This window comes from Fukomys damarensis, unplaced genomic scaffold (assembly GCF_012274545.1).
Source record: "Fukomys damarensis isolate Sample0158 unplaced genomic scaffold, DMR_v1.0_HiC HiC_scaffold_5, whole genome shotgun sequence".
NCBI lineage: Eukaryota > Metazoa > Chordata > Mammalia > Rodentia > Bathyergidae > Fukomys > Fukomys damarensis.
In genome coordinates, this window is record NW_022900917.1 from 66,549,919 (window position 1) to 66,570,848 (window position 20,930).

Sequence of the window (20,930 nt, forward strand, 5' to 3'; positions counted from 1 at the left end):
AGGAGGAGCCCAAGCGTCCCGCCCTATATCCAGGCTATGGCCTGCCTGCCTGGCTATGTGGGCAGGGTGGGGCACTAGGGTAGGGAAACTAGGACCAGCTCCTCCCTTGTGATGTTCTGCTACCTCTGATCTCTTGTTCTGGGCAAAGCTGGCTTCTGGGCACCAGACAGGATATCAAGCTGCCCTACCTGATAGCAAGCCAACTTCTGCCTCACAGCAGTTTACTGTTGGGTGCAGCATCCGTCCCTACTGCTAGTAGTGCCTGTGGGGGCCTGAGCAGGGTCTTGTCAAAGTGCTACATTACAGGGATGGCCAATGGGGAATGAGGTGCAGGATCCTGTGGAAAGGTCATAAAGGGCCTCCATCCTTGGCCGCTAGGGATTCCTTTAACTGGGTCCTGACTCTTAGAGCCAGGCTGTGCAGGCTTGTTGAGAGTCGTCCATGTGTCAGAACAATATGTGGGGAAGGCAAGAGGGGCAGAAAAGGACAAGATCCTGAGGCAGCAGGTTGGCTGAGGTAGCAGGCTAGGGAAGTGGCCAAGGTGCTGTGTGGTCCAGGAAGAGGGCCAGCCAGGCTCTGCATCACAGGCAACACCTTGCAGGATATCCGGCTGCTGGCTTCAGGCAAGACACCACAGCGGGCAGGGGAAGTGGAACGGGACTTGGACAAGGCTGATGGCATGATCCGGCTGCTGTTCAACGATGTACAAACCCTCAAAGATGGGCGGCACCCGCAGGGCGAGCAGATGTACCGCAGGTGGGGCCTGACGTGCCCTCCCCGGTTAGCCTGGGGTGGTAAACCTGGACCCAGCTGATCCCCCAATTCTCCGCTGCCCAGGGTATACCGTCTGCATGAGCGCCTGGTGGCCATTCGCACAGAGTATAACCTCCGGCTGAAGGCAGGTGTGGCAGCCCCTGTGACCCAGGTGACCCTGCAGAGCACACAGAGGCGCCCAGAACTGGAAGATTCCACCCTGCACTACCTGCAGGACCTGCTGGCCTGGGTGGAGGAGAACCAGCGCCGGATAGACAGTGCTGAGTGGGGTGTGGACTTGCCCAGTGCAGAGGCACAGCTGGGCAGCCACCGAGGTCTGCATCAGTCCATTGAGGAATTTAGGGCCAAGATTGAGCGGGCACGGAGTGATGAGGTGGGTAGCACTCCTGGGGTGGGCAGTGGGTGGTAGGCCAGACACCATGCCCTTTGGACCTCACCCCTCTTGTGCTGTACAGGGCCAGCTCTCCCCTGCTACCCGGGGTGCCTACCGAGACTGCCTGGGTCGCCTGGACCTACAGTATGCCAAGCTGTTGGTGAGTGGAAGGGACCATGTGGGGATGAGGGAGGTGGGTGGTAGCAGCCTTCTGACACATTCCTTGCCTGCAGAATTCCTCCAAGGCCCGGCTCCGTTCCTTGGAGAGCCTGCACAGCTTTGTGTCAGCTGCCACCAAGGAGCTGATGTGGTTGAATGAGAAGGAAGAAGAGGAGGTGGGCTTTGACTGGAGTGACCGAAACACCAACATGGTTGCCAAGAAGGAGAGCTACTCGGTGAGGCTCATTGGCTCCCCAGAACTATCCTGCAAGCACCATCTTCACCTCTTTCCTCTGCACCTAGCCCATGCCCTCATTGTCCCCCGCTCTTGAGAGCCATTCAGGTGGCTAGTGAGGTCCAGCTCTAGACTCCACAGAGACTAGCACTATACTTGGGTTGTATCTGCTGGGAGACTGCAGGCCCCAGCCTACTCTGACCCTGTTCTGAGACCTTGTGCCCCTGCATCAGGCCCTGATGCGTGAGCTGGAGCTGAAGGAAAAGAAAATCAAAGAGATACAGAACACTGGAGACCGGCTACTGCGGGAGGACCACCCTGCTCGACCCACGGTGGAGGTGAGGGGAAGAATATAGCACTGGGAACGGGATACCAAGGGCTCCTGTGTTGGGGAAAGCCTGGGGGTGACCATCCTAGGCCCTGGTATGTGGTGAGGGACTGGGGAAACCACCCTGGGCCCCAGAGTATAGGAAGGGCCTGAGGACGCTCTGTCCTGCAGTCCTTTCAGGCTGCCCTGCAGACCCAGTGGAGCTGGATGCTGCAGCTGTGTTGCTGCATTGAGGCTCACCTGAAGGAGAATACTGCCTACTTCCAGGTGAGAACTGAAGCCTCTGCTTTCCTGGGGCTCAGCCACAGATCCTAGTAGAAGCCCCCCAACTACAGGCTGATGGTTGGCCCCTAACCCTCCTGTGACTGCCCAGGCGAAGCCAGATGCTTCCTGCATTCTGTCCCACTGAATTGTGGTCAGCTTCCTCCCCAGTCCTCTTTCTTGCTACCCCTTAGTTCAGGCCTCATCCCTTTGGCCTGGACTGGGGCAGCTCACCATAATCCTTCCCCCCACTACAGTTCTTCACAGATGTACGGGAGACTGAGGAGCAGCTGCAGAAGCTGCAGGAGACGCTGCGTAGGAAGTACAGCTGTGACCGCTCCATCACTGTCACCAGACTCGAGGACCTACTACAAGATGCTCAGGTGAGGCAGATATGGGCAGGAGCACAGGGACAGGCTAGGCCAGGGCAGGGGCTGTACTGCGGGATAGAGGGCCTGGGGCCATCATGGGAGTATGATGAACAGAGAGGCTGGCTCAGGTGGTTGGCTGAGGAGGCTGTGTTAGACTCAGCCCTGGAACCTACTTGAATGTAGGCCTGAATCAGTTGGTGTCCTACACATTTGATTGTAGGTGGATACTGGCTTTCTGCCCCAATGTCCAGAGCAGGCACAGCCTGCAGGGCTGTGGAGGGCTAAGTATGATGTCCACAGGCCATGGTGGAGGGTGTAGGTGTCTCCAGGAAGCCCAGTGCTCTGCATGGGAAATAATGGAGGGAGGAGGTGGCTTTGTGGTCTGCAAAGGCCAGTGCCTCATCCACAGTGTCTGCCTGGGAGACGGCAAGCGGTATAGACCACCCCCCAGGAAGGACTCTCACCCACAGCCTTAGACAGTCCTTGGTGAGACCTGGTTCTCACAGAGGGGCTGGACAGGAGGAAGAGCTGATCTTTTATGGCCAGAAGGTGAGAAAGCAAGAGTGAGAATATTGTAGGGTTCAGAATATAGTTAAACTGTTCCTCCTCCCCTGGAGAAGATAGTGGGTGCCCAGAGTGGGACACCCAGTCTGGGTTGGGAAGAAAGAGGTATGAGCCCTAGGGCCTGTCTTAGCCATGCTTTCTGCCTCCAGTGCCCCCACCCCCAGCATCAGAAAGGATCTGCAGACTTGGCCATCTCAGTTCTAGGGGTGCTGGGGTGCCTGCTGCCTGTATCTGGATGCTGGCTATGTCTATCCTGAACTGCCCCTTTCCACAGGATGAGAAGGAGCAGCTGAATGAATATAAGGGTCACCTCTCTGGTCTGGCCAAGAGGGCCAAGGCCATTGTGCAGCTGAAGCCCCGTAACCCAGCCTATCCTGTGCGGGGCCATGTGCCCTTGCTGGCTGTGTGTGACTACAAGCAGGTGGAGGTGAGTTGGGCTGTGTGGGCCTAAAAAGGAGGCTGCCAGATGGAGGTAAGGGCATGGCCACATTGTCACCAACTGTCTCTGTCCCAGGTGACCATGCACAAGGGTGACCAGTGCCAGCTGGTGGGCCCTGCACAGCCATCCCACTGGAAAGTGCTCAGCAGCTCTGGAAGTGAGGCCGCTGTGCCCTCTGTATGCTTCCTTGTGTCCCCGCCCAACCAGGAAGCCCTGGAGGCCATCACCAGGTAGGTGGCCTGGGTGTGTACATGTAGGGGGTGAACAGTGGGAGCAGCCCCAGATGTCCCTGACAGTTGCTTTGCTGCCAGGCTGGAGGCCCAGCACCAGGCCCTGGTCACACTGTGGCATCAGCTGCATGTGGACATGAAGAGCCTTCTGGCATGGCAGAGCTTCAGCCGAGATGTGCAGCTCATCCGCTCCTGGTCTCTTGTCACGGTATGCCTGCCTCTGGCCGCGGGTTCTGTGGGGAACCAGGGGGAGGGTTCCCGCCAGCTTGCCTGTGCTCAGCTGTGCATGCCCCTCTAGTTCCGCACACTGAAGCCGGAGGAGCAGCGCCAAGCTCTGCGCAGCTTGGAGCTACACTACCAAGCCTTCCTGCGGGACAGCCAGGATGCTGGTAGCTTTGGGCCTGAGGACCGGCTGGTAGCAGAGCGAGAATACAGCTCTTGCAGCCACCACTACCAGCAGCTACTACAGAACCTGGAGCAAGGTATGCAGTGGGCAGGGCCACTTGGCAGTTAGGCTGATAGCCAGTGGCAGCTGAGTGACAGGGATGTGCCCCTAGGTGAGCAGGAGGAGTCTCGATGCCAGCGCTGCATCTCGGAGCTCAAGGACATCCGGCTGCAGCTAGAGGCCTGTGAGACGCGCACTGTGCACCGGCTGCGGCTTCCACTAGACAAGGAGCCCTCAAAGGAGTGTGCCCACCGTATCGCCGAGCAGCAGGCAGGCGCTATCCTCTTTCCCATATCCCCCGATCTAGCCTTCAGGGGTCCTATGTATTGCCTGTGGTAGTCACTGTGACCCCTACTTGGTTTTTCCTCAGAAAGCACAGGCTGAGATAGAGGGATTGGGCAAGGGGGTTGCCCGGCTTTCTGCCGAAGCTGAGAAGGTCCTGGCCCTACCTGAGCCATCATCTGCTGTCCCCATTCTGCGCTCGGAGCTGGAGCTCACCCTTGGCAAGCTAGAACAGGTCCGAAGTCTCTCTGCCATCTACTTGGAGAAGTGAGTGCCTTGTGTGGGTGGAGAACGGGTTTGTGTAAGGCTGTGATGAGGGCTGTGACATCAGGAGTATGCTGAGCAGAGGAAAGAAAGGACATGGGACAAGTTGGGAGCTGTTGAGAGCTCTGGCCAGGAGACAGGGCTTGGACCAGAGAGGTGGCTATGGAGGTGATAAGCAGATTTCTGATCCTGGTGTGTTTGAAGTTGGAGTCCATGGGTCTTAGGATGATAGGATGAGGTTTGAGGGGGAGAGAGGAGCCTGGGAGGATGGGTGCTGTTCACTTTACTGGGAATTCTGGGAGTGAAGATGTGGGAGTATCAGCAGGCAGCCGGCCCGTTGGGGAATGTAGGGAGAGGATGGAGTTGGAAGTGAAGATGTGAGTGTCAGCAGGCAGCCGGCCCGTTGGGGAATGTAGGGAGAGGATGGAGTTGGAACAGAGGGTGGTCTAGACTGGACCGAAGGGGATGTAAATATAGGACAGAATGAAGGTGCAGCCTACAGGTCAGGAGCAGAGGACTGCCAGAATACAGTAACTGAAGGCAGTAGGTTGAGAGGAGGGAAAGGTCTGCCAAGGGGAGGGCACCAGGGACTTTGAGAAGGGTCATCTTGGTGGAGGATAGAGATGAAGAGCAGTTAGGGGAGGAGGTAGTGGGTAAGACAGTACAGGGGTGGGTTGGTAAGAGGCTCTTCATGGCCTCCCAGCCCTCCCCCTGCAGACTCTTCCTTTCACCCCAGAGCTCTTGGTGACATGCAGGATTCCTACGAGAGACTGGCATCCCCTCCTGCCCCACTTCCATGCCCAGCTGCAGGTCTCTTCTATCCTTTGTGTATATTATGATTATTTTAATGTAGATGCATGAAAGCTAGTACAGTCGTGTGGGTTAATTTTCAGAAATGTAAAAAAAAATTTTTTTTTTCAGAAATGCAGAAATGTAGTGAGAAGTCTTGTCTCTGTCCCTGCCTTTTCTGTCCTGACTCTTAGCCTTTATTTCTTCTGCTAACAGTATGTCAACCCTTTGTCCACCATTTATTCACAAATACCAACATACTGAGAGAAATATCAGTCAGTGCCATGGTATTGTTCCCTCCTAGGACCCCTCAGCCCATCTTGAGCTGGGAGGCTGAAAATTATAGTCCTGGGTGGTGCCATCTGCCCCAGGACCTTAGAGTCTGCCGTTCTTGGCTGGAGCATCCTCCTTCCTGGTCTCCTGTTGGAGACTAAGGGTCCCTGCACGGAGAGGCCTAGAGACCAGGGAGCCCCTGGGTGCCTCCCGCCAAGCCCAGACTTCTGTGGCCATGTTCTTCTCTCTCAAGCCTGTGGCCACAGAAGTCTGGGCTTGGCGGGAGGCACCCAGGGGTTCCCTGGTCTCTAGCGCCATTCCCCAAGACTTACTGCTAGAGCCCACCTGTGCCTTGGCTCTGAGCCCTACTTTTCCTCAGGCTCAAGACCATCAGTCTGGTGATCCGAAGCACTCAGGGGGCTGAGGAGGTGCTGAGGGCCCATGAGGAGCAGCTCAAGGAAGTCCAAGCTGTGCCTGCCACCCTCCCAGAGCTTGAAGCCACAAAGGCCTCACTAAAGGTATTGTGATGGGGTTTGTGCCTTACCAGGGGCAGGGTACAGCAGGAACCCTGGTTGAACAACACTGGTCCCTTCTCTGCCCAACAGAAGCTGCGGGCCCAGGCAGAGGCACAACAGCCTGTGTTCGATGCCCTGAAGGATGAATTGCGAGGGGCACAGGAAGTGGGCGAGCGGCTGCAGCAGCGCCATGGGGAGCGGGACGTGGAGGTGGAACGCTGGCATGAGCGCGTCACCCAGCTGCTGGAGCGCTGGCAGGCTGTGCTCGCCCAGACTGATGTGCGCCAGCGGGAGCTTGAGCAGCTGGGCCGCCAATTGCGTTACTACCGCGAGAGTACAGATCCGCTGAATGCCTGGCTACAGGACGCCAGGCGCCGTCAGGAACAGATTCAGGCTGTGCCCATGGCCAATAGCCGGGCTGTGCGGGAGCAGCTGCGGCAGGAAAAGGTGGGCCTGGATTGGGGTAGGCGGTGTTAGGGGTGCCCTATAGCTGTCGATGCTGACTGCCTGCCCCACACAGGCTCTGCTAGAGGAAATTGAGCACCACGGTGAGAAGGTTGAGGAGTGCCAGAAGTTTGCCAAGCAGTACATCAATGCCATTAAGGTGAGACCTTTCTGCTATCTGTGTCAAGATCCATACCCCCAAACACACTTGCCAGGCTGGTGGGGCTGGGACTCTAGGGGTGACTGTGGAACTGGGCCATGCCTGAGAAAACCTGTGAGGTGGGCATGGAAGGCAGGCACGAGCATCCAGGAGGCAGAGCTGGCAGCCCACTAGTATATCCCCACAGGATTACGAACTCCATTTGGTGACGTACAAGGCACAACTTGAGCCAGTGGCCTCCCCGGCCAAGAAGCCTAAGGTCCAGTCTGGGTCGGAAAGCGTAATCCAGGAGGTAAGATGGGGCAGGGTGAGCTTAACATGGTTGGGGGCTGGTGGGCTCCATGGGTTTCAGCTCTCAGCTGACTGACTTTCCCCCTCATCCCCAGTATGTGGACTTGCGTACACGCTACAGTGAGCTGACCACTCTCACAAGCCAGTACATCAAATTCATAAGTGAGACGTTGCGGCGCATGGAGGAGGAGGAGGTATGGTTAAGGCCACACAGGGTGGGTTGAGGGAAACCCTCCTGCTGCCTGCCTTGCCCCAAACTCAGCCCAGAGGAAGCTGTCAGAGATTACTTACACAGCTCTGCCCACTCTTGCCTGGTGCCACTCAGCACCCCCTTCCCCAGCACGGCTACCCAGGCTGCCCTCACCTTGGCCTGGGGCCGTGCTACTCTCTTAATGGTGGCTGGTACCTCCTCTCGTCTCTCTTGGCAAGTGTCCTCAGCTGCATCTCACTGGCTCTCATGCGCGTTCCTCTGGGAATTCTGTGTTGGTTCCACTTGGCCCTTTGCTCTGGGAAAAGTCCTGGGTGTTGGGTTGTGGGGATAGGGGAAGGGTGGCATCTCAAGCAAGGCATCTTGGGTGGGCCACTGCCCACTTTTCCAGTTCCTTCCCACCTCCTGAGTGGCCTCGCCTCCTCTGCTCAGGTGGGTGGTCTTGAGAGTCACTCTTCTGAGCTGGTTCAGGTCTGCCCTGCTCTCCTTACTCTGGCCTTCTCACCCTGCCCCACTCGTTTAGCTTTGGGAGTGGCTTCCTGGAAGGAACCCATAATGGAAGCCAGACCTCCTGGTGTCTGACAGAGCTGGGCAGGACTGTGGTGGGCATGGCTTGCAGACCCTGCGAGCCTCCTGCTTTGCTCTCTCTCTCTTTCTCTCTCTCCCCCACCCCGTCTGTCTCCGTCGCCTGTCTGCGGGAAGAGGGGAGGACGCCTGGGCCTCCTTTCCCAGGCTGGTGAGCACAGTGGGTTCGGCTGCGCTCGCTGCCTGAGTGCCCTGGGTGGGTGCACGCTCTCCTTGGCTGGGCTGGGACCTTTGTCCTCCCTCATTCCCCCTGCATCGCACTGTCCAAGTGAACTGTGGTGGTACCGTGTCACGTGAGCACCTGGCTCCCGCCTCACGCTTATGCTCATGCTCTCTCTGGTTCTCTTCCTCTCTCTGCCGTGGCCACAGAGGCTGGCCGAGCAGCAGCGGGCAGAGGAACGGGAGCGACTGGCAGAGGTGGAGGCTGCGCTGGAGAAGCAGCGGCAGCTGGCTGAGGCGCATGCCCAGGCCAAGGTGCAGGCGGAGCTGGAGGCGCAGGAACTGCAACGGCGCATGCAGGAGGAGGTGGCACGGCGGGAAGAGGCAGCGGTGGATGCGCAGCAGCAGAAACGCAGTATCCAGGAAGAGCTGCAGCATCTGCGGCAGAGCTCAGAGGCAGAGATCCAGGCCAAGACCCAGCAGGTGGAGGCCGCTGAACGCAGCAGGCTGCGCATTGAAGAGGAGATCCGTGTGGTACGCCTACAGCTGGAGACGACAGAGCGCCAGCGTGGTGGGGCTGAGGGTGAGTTGCAGGCTCTGCGTGCTCGAGCGGAGGAGGCGGAAGCACAGAGGCGGCAGGCACAGGAGGAGGCTGAACGCTTGCGGAAGCAGGTGCAGGAAGAGAGCCAGCGCAAGCGTCAAGCAGAGGCAGAGCTGGCCCTGCGCGTGAAGGCTGAGGCTGAGGCAGCTCGAGAGAAGCAGAGGGCTCTGCAGTCACTGGAGGAGCTTCGACTACAGGCCGAGGAAGCAGAGAGGCAGCTGCGGCAGGCAGAAGCAGAGCGGGCGCGTCAAGTGCAGGTAGCCCGGGAGACAGCTCAGCGTAGCGCAGAGGCAGAGCTGCAGAGCAAGCGTGCCTCCTTTGCAGAGAAGACTGCACAGCTGGAGCGCACCCTGCAGGAAGAGCACGTGACAGTGACCCAGCTGCGAGAGGAGGCAGAACGGCGGGCACAGCAGCAGGCAGAAGCGGAACGTGCTCGTGAGGAGGCTGAGCGGGAGCTGGAGCGCTGGCAGCTAAAGGCCAATGAGGCGCTGAGGCTGCGGCTACAGGCAGAGGAGGTGGCACAGCAGAAGAGCTTGGCGCAGGCTGAGGCCGAGAAGCAGAAGGAGGAGGCAGAGCGTGAGGCCCGGCGGCGTGGTAAGGCAGAAGAGCAGGCTGTGCGGCAGAGGGAGCAGGCCGAGCAGGAGCTAGAGAAGCAGCGACAGCTGGCAGAGGGCACTGCACAGCAGCGCCTGGCAGCAGAGCAGGAGCTGATTCGCTTACGAGCTGAGACTGAGCAGGGGGAACAGCAGCGGCAGCTGTTGGAAGAGGAGCTGGCCCGGCTGCAGCATGAGGCAGCCGAAGCCACACAGAAGCGCCGGGAGTTAGAGGCAGAACTGGCCAAAGTGCGAGCGGAGATGGAGGTGCTGCTGGCCAGCAAGGCGCGAGCTGAGGAGGAGTCCCGCTCTACCAGCGAGAAGTCCAAGCAGCGGCTAGAAGCTGAAGCCAGCCGGTTCCGTGAGCTGGCCGAGGAGGCTGCCCGCCTACGTGCCCTGGCTGAAGAGGCCAAGCGGCAGCGGCAGTTGGCCGAGGAGGATGCAGAGCGCCAGCGGGCCGAGGCGGAGCGGGTACTCACTGAGAAACTGGCTGCCATCAGTGAGGCCACGCGACTCAAGACGGAGGCAGAGATCGTGCTCAAGGAGAAGGAGGCAGAGAATGAGCGTCTGCGCCGGCTGGCCGAGGATGAGGCCTTCCAGAGGCGGAAGCTGGAGGAGCAGGCGGCACAGCACAAGGCTGACATCGAGGAGCGCCTCGCCCAGCTGCGCAAGGCATCGGAGAGTGAGCTCGAGAGGCAGAAGGGGCTGGTGGAGGACACACTGAGGCAGCGGCGGCAGGTGGAGGAAGAGATCCTCGCGCTGAAGGCAAACTTTGAGAAAGCTACTGCCGGCAAGGTAGAGCTGGAGCTGGAGCTGGGGCGCATCCGCAGCAATGCTGAGGACACATTGCGTAGCAAAGAGCAGGCAGAACTGGAGGCTGCTCGGCAGCGACAGTTGGCAGCAGAGGAGGAGCAGCGGCGCCGTGAGGCCGAAGAACGTGTGCAGAAGAGCCTGGCAGCAGAGGAGGAGGCCGCCAGGCAGCGCAAGGCTGCGCTGGAGGAAGTCGAGCGGCTCAAGGCTAAGGTGGAGGAAGCCCGGCGTCTGCGGGAGCGAGCAGAACAAGAGTCCACTCGGCAGCTACAGCTGGCCCAAGAGGCTGCCCAGAAGCGGCTGCAGGCAGAGGAGAAGGCACATGCCTTTGTGGTGCAGCAGCGAGAGCAGGAGCTGCAGCAGACACTGCAGCAGGAGCAGAGCATGCTAGAGCGGCTGCGTGGTGAGGCAGAGGCAGCTCGGCGAGCAGCTGAGGAAGCCGAGGAGGCTCGAGAACATGCTGAGCGTGAGGCAGCACAGTCTCGGCGGCAGGTGGAAGAGGCAGAGCGGCTGAAGCAGCTGGCAGAGGAGCAGGCCCAGGCCCAGGCCCAGGCCCAGGCTGCTGCAGAGAAGCTGCGCAAGGAAGCCGAGCAGGAGGCAGCACGGAGGGCACAGGCAGAGCAGGCAGCCCTGAAGCAGAAGCAGGCAGCTGATGCGGAGATAGAGAAGCACAAGAAGTTTTCAGAGCAGACGCTACGACAGAAAGCCCAAGTGGAACAGGAGCTGACGACGTTGCGGCTGCAGCTGGAGGAGACTGACCACCAGAAGAGCATCCTGGATGAGGAGCTGCAGCGGCTGAAGGCAGAGGTCACAGAAGCTGCCCGCCAGCGCAGCCAGGTGGAGGAGGAGCTCTTCTCTGTACGTGTGCAGATGGAGGAACTGAGCAAGCTAAAGGCACGCATTGAGGCTGAGAACCGTGCACTTATCTTGCGGGACAAGGACAATACACAGCGCTTCTTGGAGGAGGAGGCTGAGAAGATGAAGCAAGTGGCTGAAGATGCTGCACGGCTGAGTGTAGCTGCCCAGGAGGCTGCACGGCTTCGGCAGTTGGCAGAGGAGGATCTGGCACAGCAGCGGGCCCTAGCAGAAAAGATGCTCAAGGAAAAGATGCAGGCAGTACAGGAGGCTACACGGCTCAAGGCCGAGGCAGAGCTGCTACAGCAGCAGAAGGAGCTGGCACAGGAGCAGGCCCGGCAGCTGCAAGAGGACAAGAAGCAGATGGCACAGCAGCTGGAACAGGAGACCCAGGGATTTCAGCGGACACTGGAGGCAGAGAGACAGCGGCAACTGGAGATGACTGCAGAGGCCGAGCGCCTCAAGCTGCGCATGGCTGAGATGAGCCGGGCCCAGTCCCGTGCAGAGGAAGATGCGCAGCGCTTCCGGAGGCAGGCTGAGGAGATCGGTGAGAAGCTGCACCGCACTGAGCTTGCCACACAGGAGAAGGTGACATTGGTACAGACTCTGGAGATCCAGAGGCAGCAGAGTGACCAAGATGCCGAGCGCCTACGGGAGGCCATTGCCGAGCTGGAGCGTGAAAAGGAGAAGCTCAAGCAGGAGGCAAAGTTGCTGCAGCTCAAGTCTGAGGAGGTACTGCCCTCCCTCCACACAGGCGGGTGGGCCCAGTGGGGAAGTCTGCCCTGGGGTGGGGTGGTGGGTGCTCCTAGAGCTCCGGCATCCCTGACCACTGCCCATTCCCTCCCCACTTCTCACAGATGCAGACGGTGCAGCAGGAGCAGATGCTACAGGAGACGCAGGCCCTGCATCAGACCTTCCTCTCTGAGAAAGACAGCCTGCTGCAGCGAGAGCGCTTCATTGAGCAGGAGAAAGCCAAGCTGGAGCAACTTTTCCAGGATGAGGTAGCCAAGGCACAGCAGCTGCGTGAGGAGCAGCGGCGGCAGCAGGAGCAGATGGAGCAGGAGAAGCAGCAGTTGGTAGCAAGCATGGAGGAGGCCCGGCGGCGGCAGCATGAGGCAGAGGAAGGTGTGCGGCGCAAGCAGGAGGAGCTGCAGCGCCTGGAACAACAGAGGCAGCAACAAGAGAAACTTCTGGCCGAGGAGAACCAGAGGCTGCGTGAGCGGCTACATCGTCTGGAGGAGGAGCACCGGGCTGCCTTGGCACACTCAGAAGAGATTGTAGCCTTGCAGACTGCTGCTGTGAAAGCCTTGCCCAACGGCCGGGACACACCTGATGGCCCAGTCGTGGATGTGGAGCCTGAGCACACCTTCCAGGGCTTGCGACAGAGAGTGCCGGCTGAGCGACTGCAGGAGGCTGGCATCCTGAGCACAGAGGAGTTACAGCGGCTGGTTCAGGGCCACACCACGGTGGATGAGTTGGCACAACGGGAAGATGTGCGTCGGTACCTGCAGGGCCGCAGCAGCATTGCAGGGCTACTGCTGAAGCCCACCAATGAGAAATTGAGTGTCTACACGGCCTTACAGAGGCAGCTGCTGAGCCCTGGCACAGCTCTCATCTTGCTCGAGGCCCAGGCTGCTTCAGGCTTCCTGCTGGATCCCGTGAGGAATCGACGGCTGACCGTCAATGAGGCTGTGAAGGAGGGTGTCGTGGGCCCTGAGCTACACCATAAGCTGCTGTCAGCTGAGCGTGCCGTCACCGGCTACAAGGACCCCTACACTGGGGAGCAGATCTCACTCTTCCAGGCCATGCAGAAGGACCTCATTGTGCGCGACCATGGCATCCGCCTGCTGGAGGCCCAGATTGCCACAGGGGGCATCATTGACCCTGTGCACAGCCACCGCCTGCCTGTGGATGTGGCCTACCAGCGTGGCTACTTCGATGAGGCAATGAGCCGTGTCCTGTCAGACCCCAGTGATGACACTAAGGGCTTCTTTGACCCCAACACGCACGAGAACCTCACCTACCTCCAGCTGTTGGAGCGCTGTGTGGAGGACCCTGAGACAGGCCTGTGCCTTCTGCCACTCACAGATAAGGCTGCCAAGGGTGGCGAGCTGGTCTACACCGACTCAGAGGCCCGGGACGTCTTTGAGAAGGCCACTGTGTCTGCACCGTTTGGCAAGTTCCAGGGCAAGACAGTGACCATTTGGGAGATCATCAACTCAGAGTATTTCACGGCGGAGCAGCGACGGGACCTGCTGCGGCAGTTCCGCACAGGTCGTATCACAGTGGAGAAGATCATCAAGATAGTCATTACCGTGGTGGAGGAGCATGAGAGGAAGGGCCAGCTCTGCTTTGAGGGTCTTCGATCCCTGGTGCCTGCCACTGAGCTGCTGGAGAGCAGGGTCATTAATCAGGATCTCTACCAACAGCTGCAGCAGGGTAAGCGCTCTGTGCGAGAGGTGGCAGAAATGGATGCTGTGCGGCAGGCCCTGAGAGGAGCCAATGTTGTTTCAGGTGTGTGGCTGGAGGAGGCAGGGCAAAAGCTGAGCATCTATGAAGCCCTCAAAAAAGGCCTACTGCAGCCGGATGTGGCTATGGCTCTGCTGGAGGCCCAGGCTGGCACTGGGCACATCATTGACCCTGCCACTAGTGCCCGGCTGACTGTGGATGAAGCAGTACGTGCTGGCTTGGTGGGCCCTGAGCTGCATGAAAAGCTACTGTCAGCTGAGAAGGCTGTAACAGGCTACAGGGACCCCTACTCTGGCAAGAGTGTCTCTCTGTTCCAGGCCCTGAAGAAAGGCCTCATCCCCCGGGAGCAGGGCCTGCGCCTGTTGGATGCCCAGCTGTCCACAGGTGGTATTGTGGACCCAAGCAAGAGCCACCGTGTGCCCCTGGATGTTGCCTGTGCCCGGGGCTACCTGGATGAGGAGACTAATAGGGCCTTGTTGACACCCAGGGATGATGCAAAGGCCTACCTTGACCCCAGCACGTGTGAACCAGTGACTTACAGCCAACTCCAGCAGCGGTGCCGGCCTGACCAGCTGACAGGGCTGAGCCTGTTGCCACTCTCAGAGAAGGCCATCCGAGCCAGGCAGGAAGAGGTCTACTCTGAACTCCAGGCCCGGGAGACCTTTGAGAAGGCCACTGTTGAGGTCCCTGTGGGCAGCTTCAAGGGCAGGATGGTGACAGTGTGGGAGCTTATCAGTTCTGAGTACTTCACGGAGGAGCAGCGGCAGGAGCTGCTGCGGCAGTTCCGTACAGGCAAGGTCACTGTGGAGAAAGTTATCAAAATCCTCATCACCATTATTGAAGAGGTGGAGACGAAGCGGCAGGAGCGGCTGTCCTTCAGTGGACTCCGTGCCCCAGTACCAGCCAGTGAGCTCCTGGCCGCCAAGGTCCTCAGCAGAGCCCAATTTGAGCAGCTCAAAGATGGCAGGACTTCAGTCAAGGACCTCTCGGAGGTGGGCTCTGTGCGGACGCTGCTGCAGGGCAGTGGCTGCCTGGCTGGCATTTACCTGGAGGACTCCAAGGAGAAGGTGACCATTTATGAAGCCATGCGCCGGGGCCTGCTGAGACCAAGCACTGCCACACTTCTACTGGAGGCCCAGGCAGCCACTGGCTTTCTGGTAGACCCTGTGCGTAACCAGCGCCTGTATGTCCATGAGGCTGTGAAAGCGGGTGTTGTGGGCCCTGAGCTACATGAAAAGCTGCTGTCAGCCGAGAAGGCTGTCACTGGCTTTAAGGACCCCTACTCGGGTACCACCATCTCACTCTTCCAGGCCATGAAGAAAGGTCTGGTGCTTAGGGAACATGGCATTCGCCTGCTGGAGGCCCAGATTGCTACAGGTGGCATCATTGACCCTGTACACAGCCACCGTCTGCCTGTGGAAGTGGCCTATCAGCGTGGCTACTTTGATGAGGAGATGAGCCGCATTCTGGCTGACCCCAGCGATGACACCAAGGGCTTCTTTGATCCCAACACTCATGAGAATCTCACCTACCTGCAGCTGCTAGAGCGCTGTGTGGAGGATCCTGAGACAGGCCTGCGCCTCCTGCCACTGAAAGGGGCTGAGAAGGCTGAGGTGGTGGAGACCACACAAGTGTATACTGAGGAGGAGACCCGGAGGGCATTTGAGGAGACACAGATTGACATCCCTGGTGGTGGCAGCCGTGGCGGCTCCACCATGTCCCTGTGGGAAGTGATGCAGTCAGACCTGATCCCTGAGGAGCAGCGGTCCCGGCTGATGGCTGACTTTCAGGCTGGCCGGGTGACTAAGGAGCGCATGATCATCATCATCATTGAGATCATTGAGAAGACTGAGATTATCCGGCAGCAGAACCTGGCTTCCTATGATTATGTGCGCCGCCGCCTTACCGCAGAGGACCTGTATGAGGCCCGGATCATTTCCCTAGAGAGCTACAACCTGCTGCGGGAAGGTTCTAAGAGCCTCCGTGAGGTCCTGGAAGCAGAATCTGTCTGGCGCTACCTCTATGGCACAGGCTCAGTTGCTGGTGTCTATGTGCCAGGCTCCAGGCAGACGCTGACTGTCTACCAGGCCCTTAAGAAGGGACTGTTGAGTGCTGAGGTGGCCCGCTTGCTGCTGGAGGCACAGGCAGCCACAGGCTTCCTACTGGATCCAGTGAAGGGCGAGCGGCTGACTGTGGATGAGGCTGTGCGGAAGGGCCTTGTGGGCCCCGAGCTGCATGACCGGCTGCTTTCAGCAGAACGAGCTGTTACTGGCTACCGTGACCCGTACACTGAGCAGACCATCTCACTCTTCCAAGCTATGAAGAAGGAGCTGATTCCTGCAGAGGAGGCTCTGCGGCTGCTGGATGCCCAGCTGGCCACAGGAGGCATTGTAGACCCCCGCCTGGGCTTCCACCTCCCACTGGAGGTGGCCTACCAACGTGGTTACCTCAACAAGGACACGTATGACCAGCTCTCGGAGCCCAGTGAGGTGCGCAGCTATATGGACCCCTCCACCGACGAACGCCTCAGCTATACACAGCTGCTCCGGCGTTGCCGCCGTGATGACAACAGTGGCCAGATGCTCTTGCCGCTCTCGGATACCCGCAAATTGACCTTCCGTGGCCTGCGCAAGCAAATCACTGTGGAGGAACTAGTGCGCTCCCAAGTCATGGATGAGGCCACTGCACTACGGCTGCAGGAGGGCCTGACCTCTATCGAGGAGGTCACCAAGAACTTGCAGAAGTTCCTTGAGGGCACCAGCTGCATTGCTGGGGTCTTTGTTGATGCCACCAAGGAGCGGCTCTCAGTGTACCAGGCCATGAAGAAGGGCATCATTCGCCCTGGCACTGCCTTCGAGCTCTTGGAAGCTCAGGCAGCTACTGGCTATGTCATTGACCCTATCAAGGGGCTTAAACTGACCGTAGAGGAGGCTGTGCGCATGGGCATTGTGGGCCCTGAGTTCAAAGACAAGTTGCTGTCAGCTGAGCGTGCTGTCACTGGTTATAAGGACCCCTACACTGGGAAGCTCATCTCCCTCTTCCAGGCCATGAAGAAGGGCCTGATCCTGAAAGACCATGGGATCCGCCTGCTGGAGGCCCAGATCGCTACGGGTGGCATCATTGACCCCGAGGAGAGCCACCGGCTGCCTGTAGAGGTGGCGTACAAGCGTGGCCTCTTCGATGAGGAAATGAACGAGATCCTAACTGATCCTTCAGATGACACCAAGGGATTCTTTGACCCCAACACAGAGGAAAACCTCACCTACCTGCAGCTGATGGAACGCTGCATCACTGACCCCCAGACTGGCCTGTGCCTCCTGCCACTGAAAGAGAAGAAGCGGGAGCGGAAGACATCCTCCAAGTCCTCAGTGCGCAAGCGCCGTGTGGTGATTGTGGACCCTGAGACAGGCAAGGAGATGTCAGTGTATGAGGCGTACCGCAAGGGCCTCATTGACCACCAGACATACCTGGAATTGTCTGAGCAGGAGTGTGAGTGGGAAGAGATCACCATCTCCTCCTCAGATGGTGTGGTCAAGTCCATGATCATTGACCGCCGTTCTGGCCGCCAGTATGACATCGATGACGCCATCACTAAGAACTTCATTGACCGTTCTGTATTGGATCAGTACCGCGCTGGCACACTTTCCATCACGGAGTTTGCTGACATGCTCTCAGGCAATGCCAGTGGCTTTCGCTCCCGTTCTTCCTCAGTGGGCTCCTCATCCTCCTATCCCATTAGCCCTGCGGTCTCTAGGACCCAGCTGACCTCCTGGTCTGACCCCACTGAGGAGACAGGCCCAGTGGCTGGAATCTTAGACACAGAGACACTGGAGAAGGTTTCCATCACAGAGGCCATGCACCGCAACCTAGTGGACAACATCACCGGTCAGCGGCTACTGGAGGCACAGGCCTGCACAGGGGGCATCATAGATCCTAGCACGGGTGAGCGCTTCCCTGTCACTGATGCTGTCAACAAGGGTCTGGTGGACAAGATCATGGTGGATCGCATTAATCTGGCCCAGAAAGCCTTCTCTGGCTTTGAGGACCCACGCACCAAGACCAAAATGTCGGCTGCCCAGGCCCTCAAGAAGGGCTGGCTGTACTATGAGGCAGGCCAGCGCTTCCTGGAGGTGCAGTACCTGACAGGTGGCCTAATTGAGCCTGACATGCCAGGCCGTGTATCCCTGGACGAGGCCCTACAACGTGGCACCGTGGATACCCGCACAGCCCAGAAGCTCCGTGATGTCAGTGCCTACTCGAAGTACCTCACCTGCCCCAAGACCAAGCTCAAGATCTCCTACAAGGATGCACTGGACCGCAGCATGGTGGAGGAGGGCACAGGACTGCGGCTGCTGGAGGCCGCTGCCCAGTCCAGCAAGGGTTACTACAGCCCTTATAGTGTCAGTGGCTCTGGCTCCACTGCTGGCTCCCGCGCTGGCTCCCGCACTGGCTCCCGGGCTGGCTCCCGCCGTGGCAGCTTTGATGCCACTGGCTCTGGCTTCTCCATGACCTTCTCTTCTTCTTCTTACTCTTCCTCAGGCTATGGCCGCCGCTATGCCTCAGGACCCTCGGCCTCCATGGGAGGCCCTGAGTCTGCGGTGGCCTGACTGCCTGCCTGCACCCCGCACTCTCCCTCTGCATGTGGCCAGGCTCCCTGCCAAGATGCTGGGGTCTCTCTTTAACATTTAAAGGTGTCTTCCTCCCAAGTGGTGCCTCAAGTTTAACCAAAAAAAACCAGACTAACACATTAATGTCTGTTTGCTGTCCAGACAGTTTGTATCCTGGGGGGCGGGGCTGGTAGCCCTGTTGACCACCGCACCCCACTCGGGTCTCCTCACTCCCTTCAACCTGCCACTCAATAGCCAGGTGCCTTGGAGAGTTCAGAGCTGGCGCCCAGCCCACTCTTCCTCTCTACCTAAGGAGGGTTTTGTATGGGCAAAGCCCCAGCCCCATAAGCTAACCCCACTCGGTGCCTGCCTGCTGAGGGCAGTGGGGTCAGGCCTGGCAGCAGAGGGCCCTCCGTCCTCTCAGGGCGCCCGCTTGGGGCTAGCATTTCCCCCAGCATGTTTCTCAGACAAGCCTGCTCCCTTGGTGAGTCCTGGTGAGGGAAGGGCCTGGGTCAGCCATCCAATGAACCCTGCCCAGAAAAGCCCTTCCCCATGGGAAGATGAGGGTCCAGTCTACAGAGGCTCAAGCCCCTGACACTCACTCTCCCAGGACCCCAGCCTTCAGCTTCAGCCTTCCAGCCTCAGTTCCCCATGTAAGTGCCTTCTGTGTCCTCCCTCTTACCTAAGCCCCGAGGATCCAGACCTGGGGTGGGAGACTGATGTTTCAGATGGGCAGCACTGCAGATGGCCAGTTCTGCAGACCTGGCCTCTCCCCGGGGCCAGTGGCCCCTTGAGCCTATGGACTCCCTCCCTGGGGGCTCCCTGCCCACCCTGTTCTCAGAGAGCCCTGGCCCCTCTTGGTCCAGGATGTTGGCTGGGCTGTGTGTGCTGACCCAGGATCCCCACCAGTGCCCCTTATTGAACCAGCCCCTGGCCTTGGCAGCTCCCACCCCTGCCTCCACCCTCTGACTAAGCTTTGCATGCCCCACTAACTGGCTGGTGGCAGGTGGAGGTGCCAGGCAGAACACTAACCTGACCATGGATGGGGCCCTGTGGCATCCACCCTCCAATAAAAGCGATTCCAACCAACCTTCCTGTGGATCTTAACCTTTTTTTGGTTCTGGGGTCAGCTATGTGTCAGGCTTGGGAGGTGTTGCAGCCCAGGCTCTGGGCTCCAGTCTCTAAGCTCAGCTATGTGTTTTGACCAGGATGGGGCCTGTGGAGACACTGGCCTGAGGCTGGACATCTACGGACAAGAAAACCCAGGCAGTGGCTGAATGGTGGGTAAGGCCACACTGAAGAGTCAGCTGAGGCCTGCTGCCAGTCCAGCCATTACCCAGTCCACTTCTTACACATGGTCTCTGGTTCTCACTTGAGGGTCCTTTCTGGTGGGCTCTTTATCTATATTGTTCATTGGCTGTGCCCACTCTCCTTGAGGAGGGAGCAGTGTGATCCCTTGATGAACTTGTCCCCTTTGGTCCAGGGCAGCCCTCCAGAGGAGGTGAGTCTCAGCAGCTGCCATGAGTACTGCCGGCCGGCCCCTGAAGGCTGCTGCTTGGCCTTAGCCTGCTGGGTTCTCAGGTGAAGTTTGTTCAGGATTCTGATTGCTCACGATTTCTGGGAAGACTTGCTAGAGGTAGGTGTGTGGGCAAAGCCAGCCACTGAAAGCCACTGGCCTGAGACTGGTCCCTCCCTCCCTGCTTTATATGGGAGAGGATGCAGATCCTCAGTCTAGGGGTCTCCATGCACTTGTGGGGTTCTGCTCTCCAAACCTGTTAGAGTCACTCCTGCCAGATGCCTACTTGCTGAGTGGGTGCTCTCGGGCCAGCTTGGGGAGAGGCATGATGTCCTTGGCCCTGTTTCTGCCTTTTATGTGCTCTGGTTTGGAGTGCTGGTTGGCCGTCATCTACTGGACAACCAATTAATAATTTAGTATTTAGCCTTTCAGGAGCTCACTATGTGCTAGAGTAAGAGAACCACTGCTGTAAGCAGTCCCTTTGTGGCAGCAGGACAGTTGTGTGAGCTGTCTGCCCACAGCCCTGAAGGCTGGGCCCAGCTGCTCTTTTCTTACTGCCCTTCCCCTTCTGCCCACACACTGGCACGTTTTAGCACAACGTGTTTCTGTAGATGACAGAACCAACAGCATCCATCTGCCCTCACAGGGAAACTCATCAACCGCAGGCCAACAATGGTGTCTCGGAGGGCTCAGCTGGACCTAGCATAACAGGACCCCATGGCTCCGTGTTTTACCTCAGATGCCATTCTGCCCAGAGACAAGTCTGCCGTCCCCTACATCATCCACTCCTTGACCATGGGATATGTTTGAGGCTGGTGGCAGCTCTTGCCAGTCTTGTGGAGGAAGGCGAGGCTGATGTCCCATGGCTGGGGGTGGGCACACTGACCCCAGTGGGATCTGAGTGGCTCAGCAGCATGTGCTGCTGCACAGTGACAATTCTATGGGTGCAGCACGTGATAGGCCTATTGTCTCAAGCACCCCTCCTGCCATCTAGGTAGGCCTTAATACCCCATTTCCCCCCAAATAAGACCAAGCTGGAAAATAATGAGCCTTGAGGACTAGAGATAAAAAATGCCAGCCCCTATCAACTTATCCTTCCCTTACCTGCCATCACTGTTCTCTTGCTTGTTGGCTACTCAGTAAGGCAAAGATAGGCTGATTAGGGTTGGCAATTTTGATCTCTAGTTTTCAAGACTCATTATTTTCCAGCTAGGTCGTATTTTTGGGGAAAACTTGAGTATCTTAACTTCTCAGATGTACACCTGAAGTCACAAAGAAGGAGATATTTAGGGATGAAAATGGAGCGTGATTTTTTTTTTTTTTTTTTTGT

At 58.5% G+C, this 20,930-nt stretch overlaps 1 protein-coding gene across 26 annotated transcripts in view; it reads left to right on the forward strand.

Annotated features, from left to right (window-relative positions):
- Plec (plectin) overlaps window positions 1-19,175 on the forward strand; it is a 66,171-nt gene extending 46,996 nt beyond the window's left edge. For all 26 annotated transcript variants that reach the window (XM_033760829.1, XM_010630579.3, XM_033760830.1 and 23 more), the window contains 20 exons: window positions 602-756; window positions 838-1,147; window positions 1,230-1,307; window positions 1,381-1,542; window positions 1,775-1,879; window positions 2,041-2,136; window positions 2,388-2,513; window positions 3,340-3,492; window positions 3,580-3,734; window positions 3,816-3,942; window positions 4,033-4,216; window positions 4,292-4,449; window positions 4,550-4,728; window positions 6,167-6,305; window positions 6,393-6,749; window positions 6,823-6,906; window positions 7,094-7,198; window positions 7,293-7,391; window positions 8,360-11,740; window positions 11,866-19,175. In XM_033760829.1, the coding sequence (XP_033616720.1) occupies window positions 602-756; window positions 838-1,147; window positions 1,230-1,307; window positions 1,381-1,542; window positions 1,775-1,879; window positions 2,041-2,136; window positions 2,388-2,513; window positions 3,340-3,492; window positions 3,580-3,734; window positions 3,816-3,942; window positions 4,033-4,216; window positions 4,292-4,449; window positions 4,550-4,728; window positions 6,167-6,305; window positions 6,393-6,749; window positions 6,823-6,906; window positions 7,094-7,198; window positions 7,293-7,391; window positions 8,360-11,740; window positions 11,866-18,084 (12,372 nt within the window). In that variant the 3' untranslated portion in view covers window positions 18,085-19,175. The remainder of the gene's footprint in view (window positions 1-601; window positions 757-837; window positions 1,148-1,229; window positions 1,308-1,380; window positions 1,543-1,774; window positions 1,880-2,040; window positions 2,137-2,387; window positions 2,514-3,339; window positions 3,493-3,579; window positions 3,735-3,815; window positions 3,943-4,032; window positions 4,217-4,291; window positions 4,450-4,549; window positions 4,729-6,166; window positions 6,306-6,392; window positions 6,750-6,822; window positions 6,907-7,093; window positions 7,199-7,292; window positions 7,392-8,359; window positions 11,741-11,865) is intronic.
- The last annotated feature ends 1,755 nt before the right edge of the window (window positions 19,176-20,930 follow it).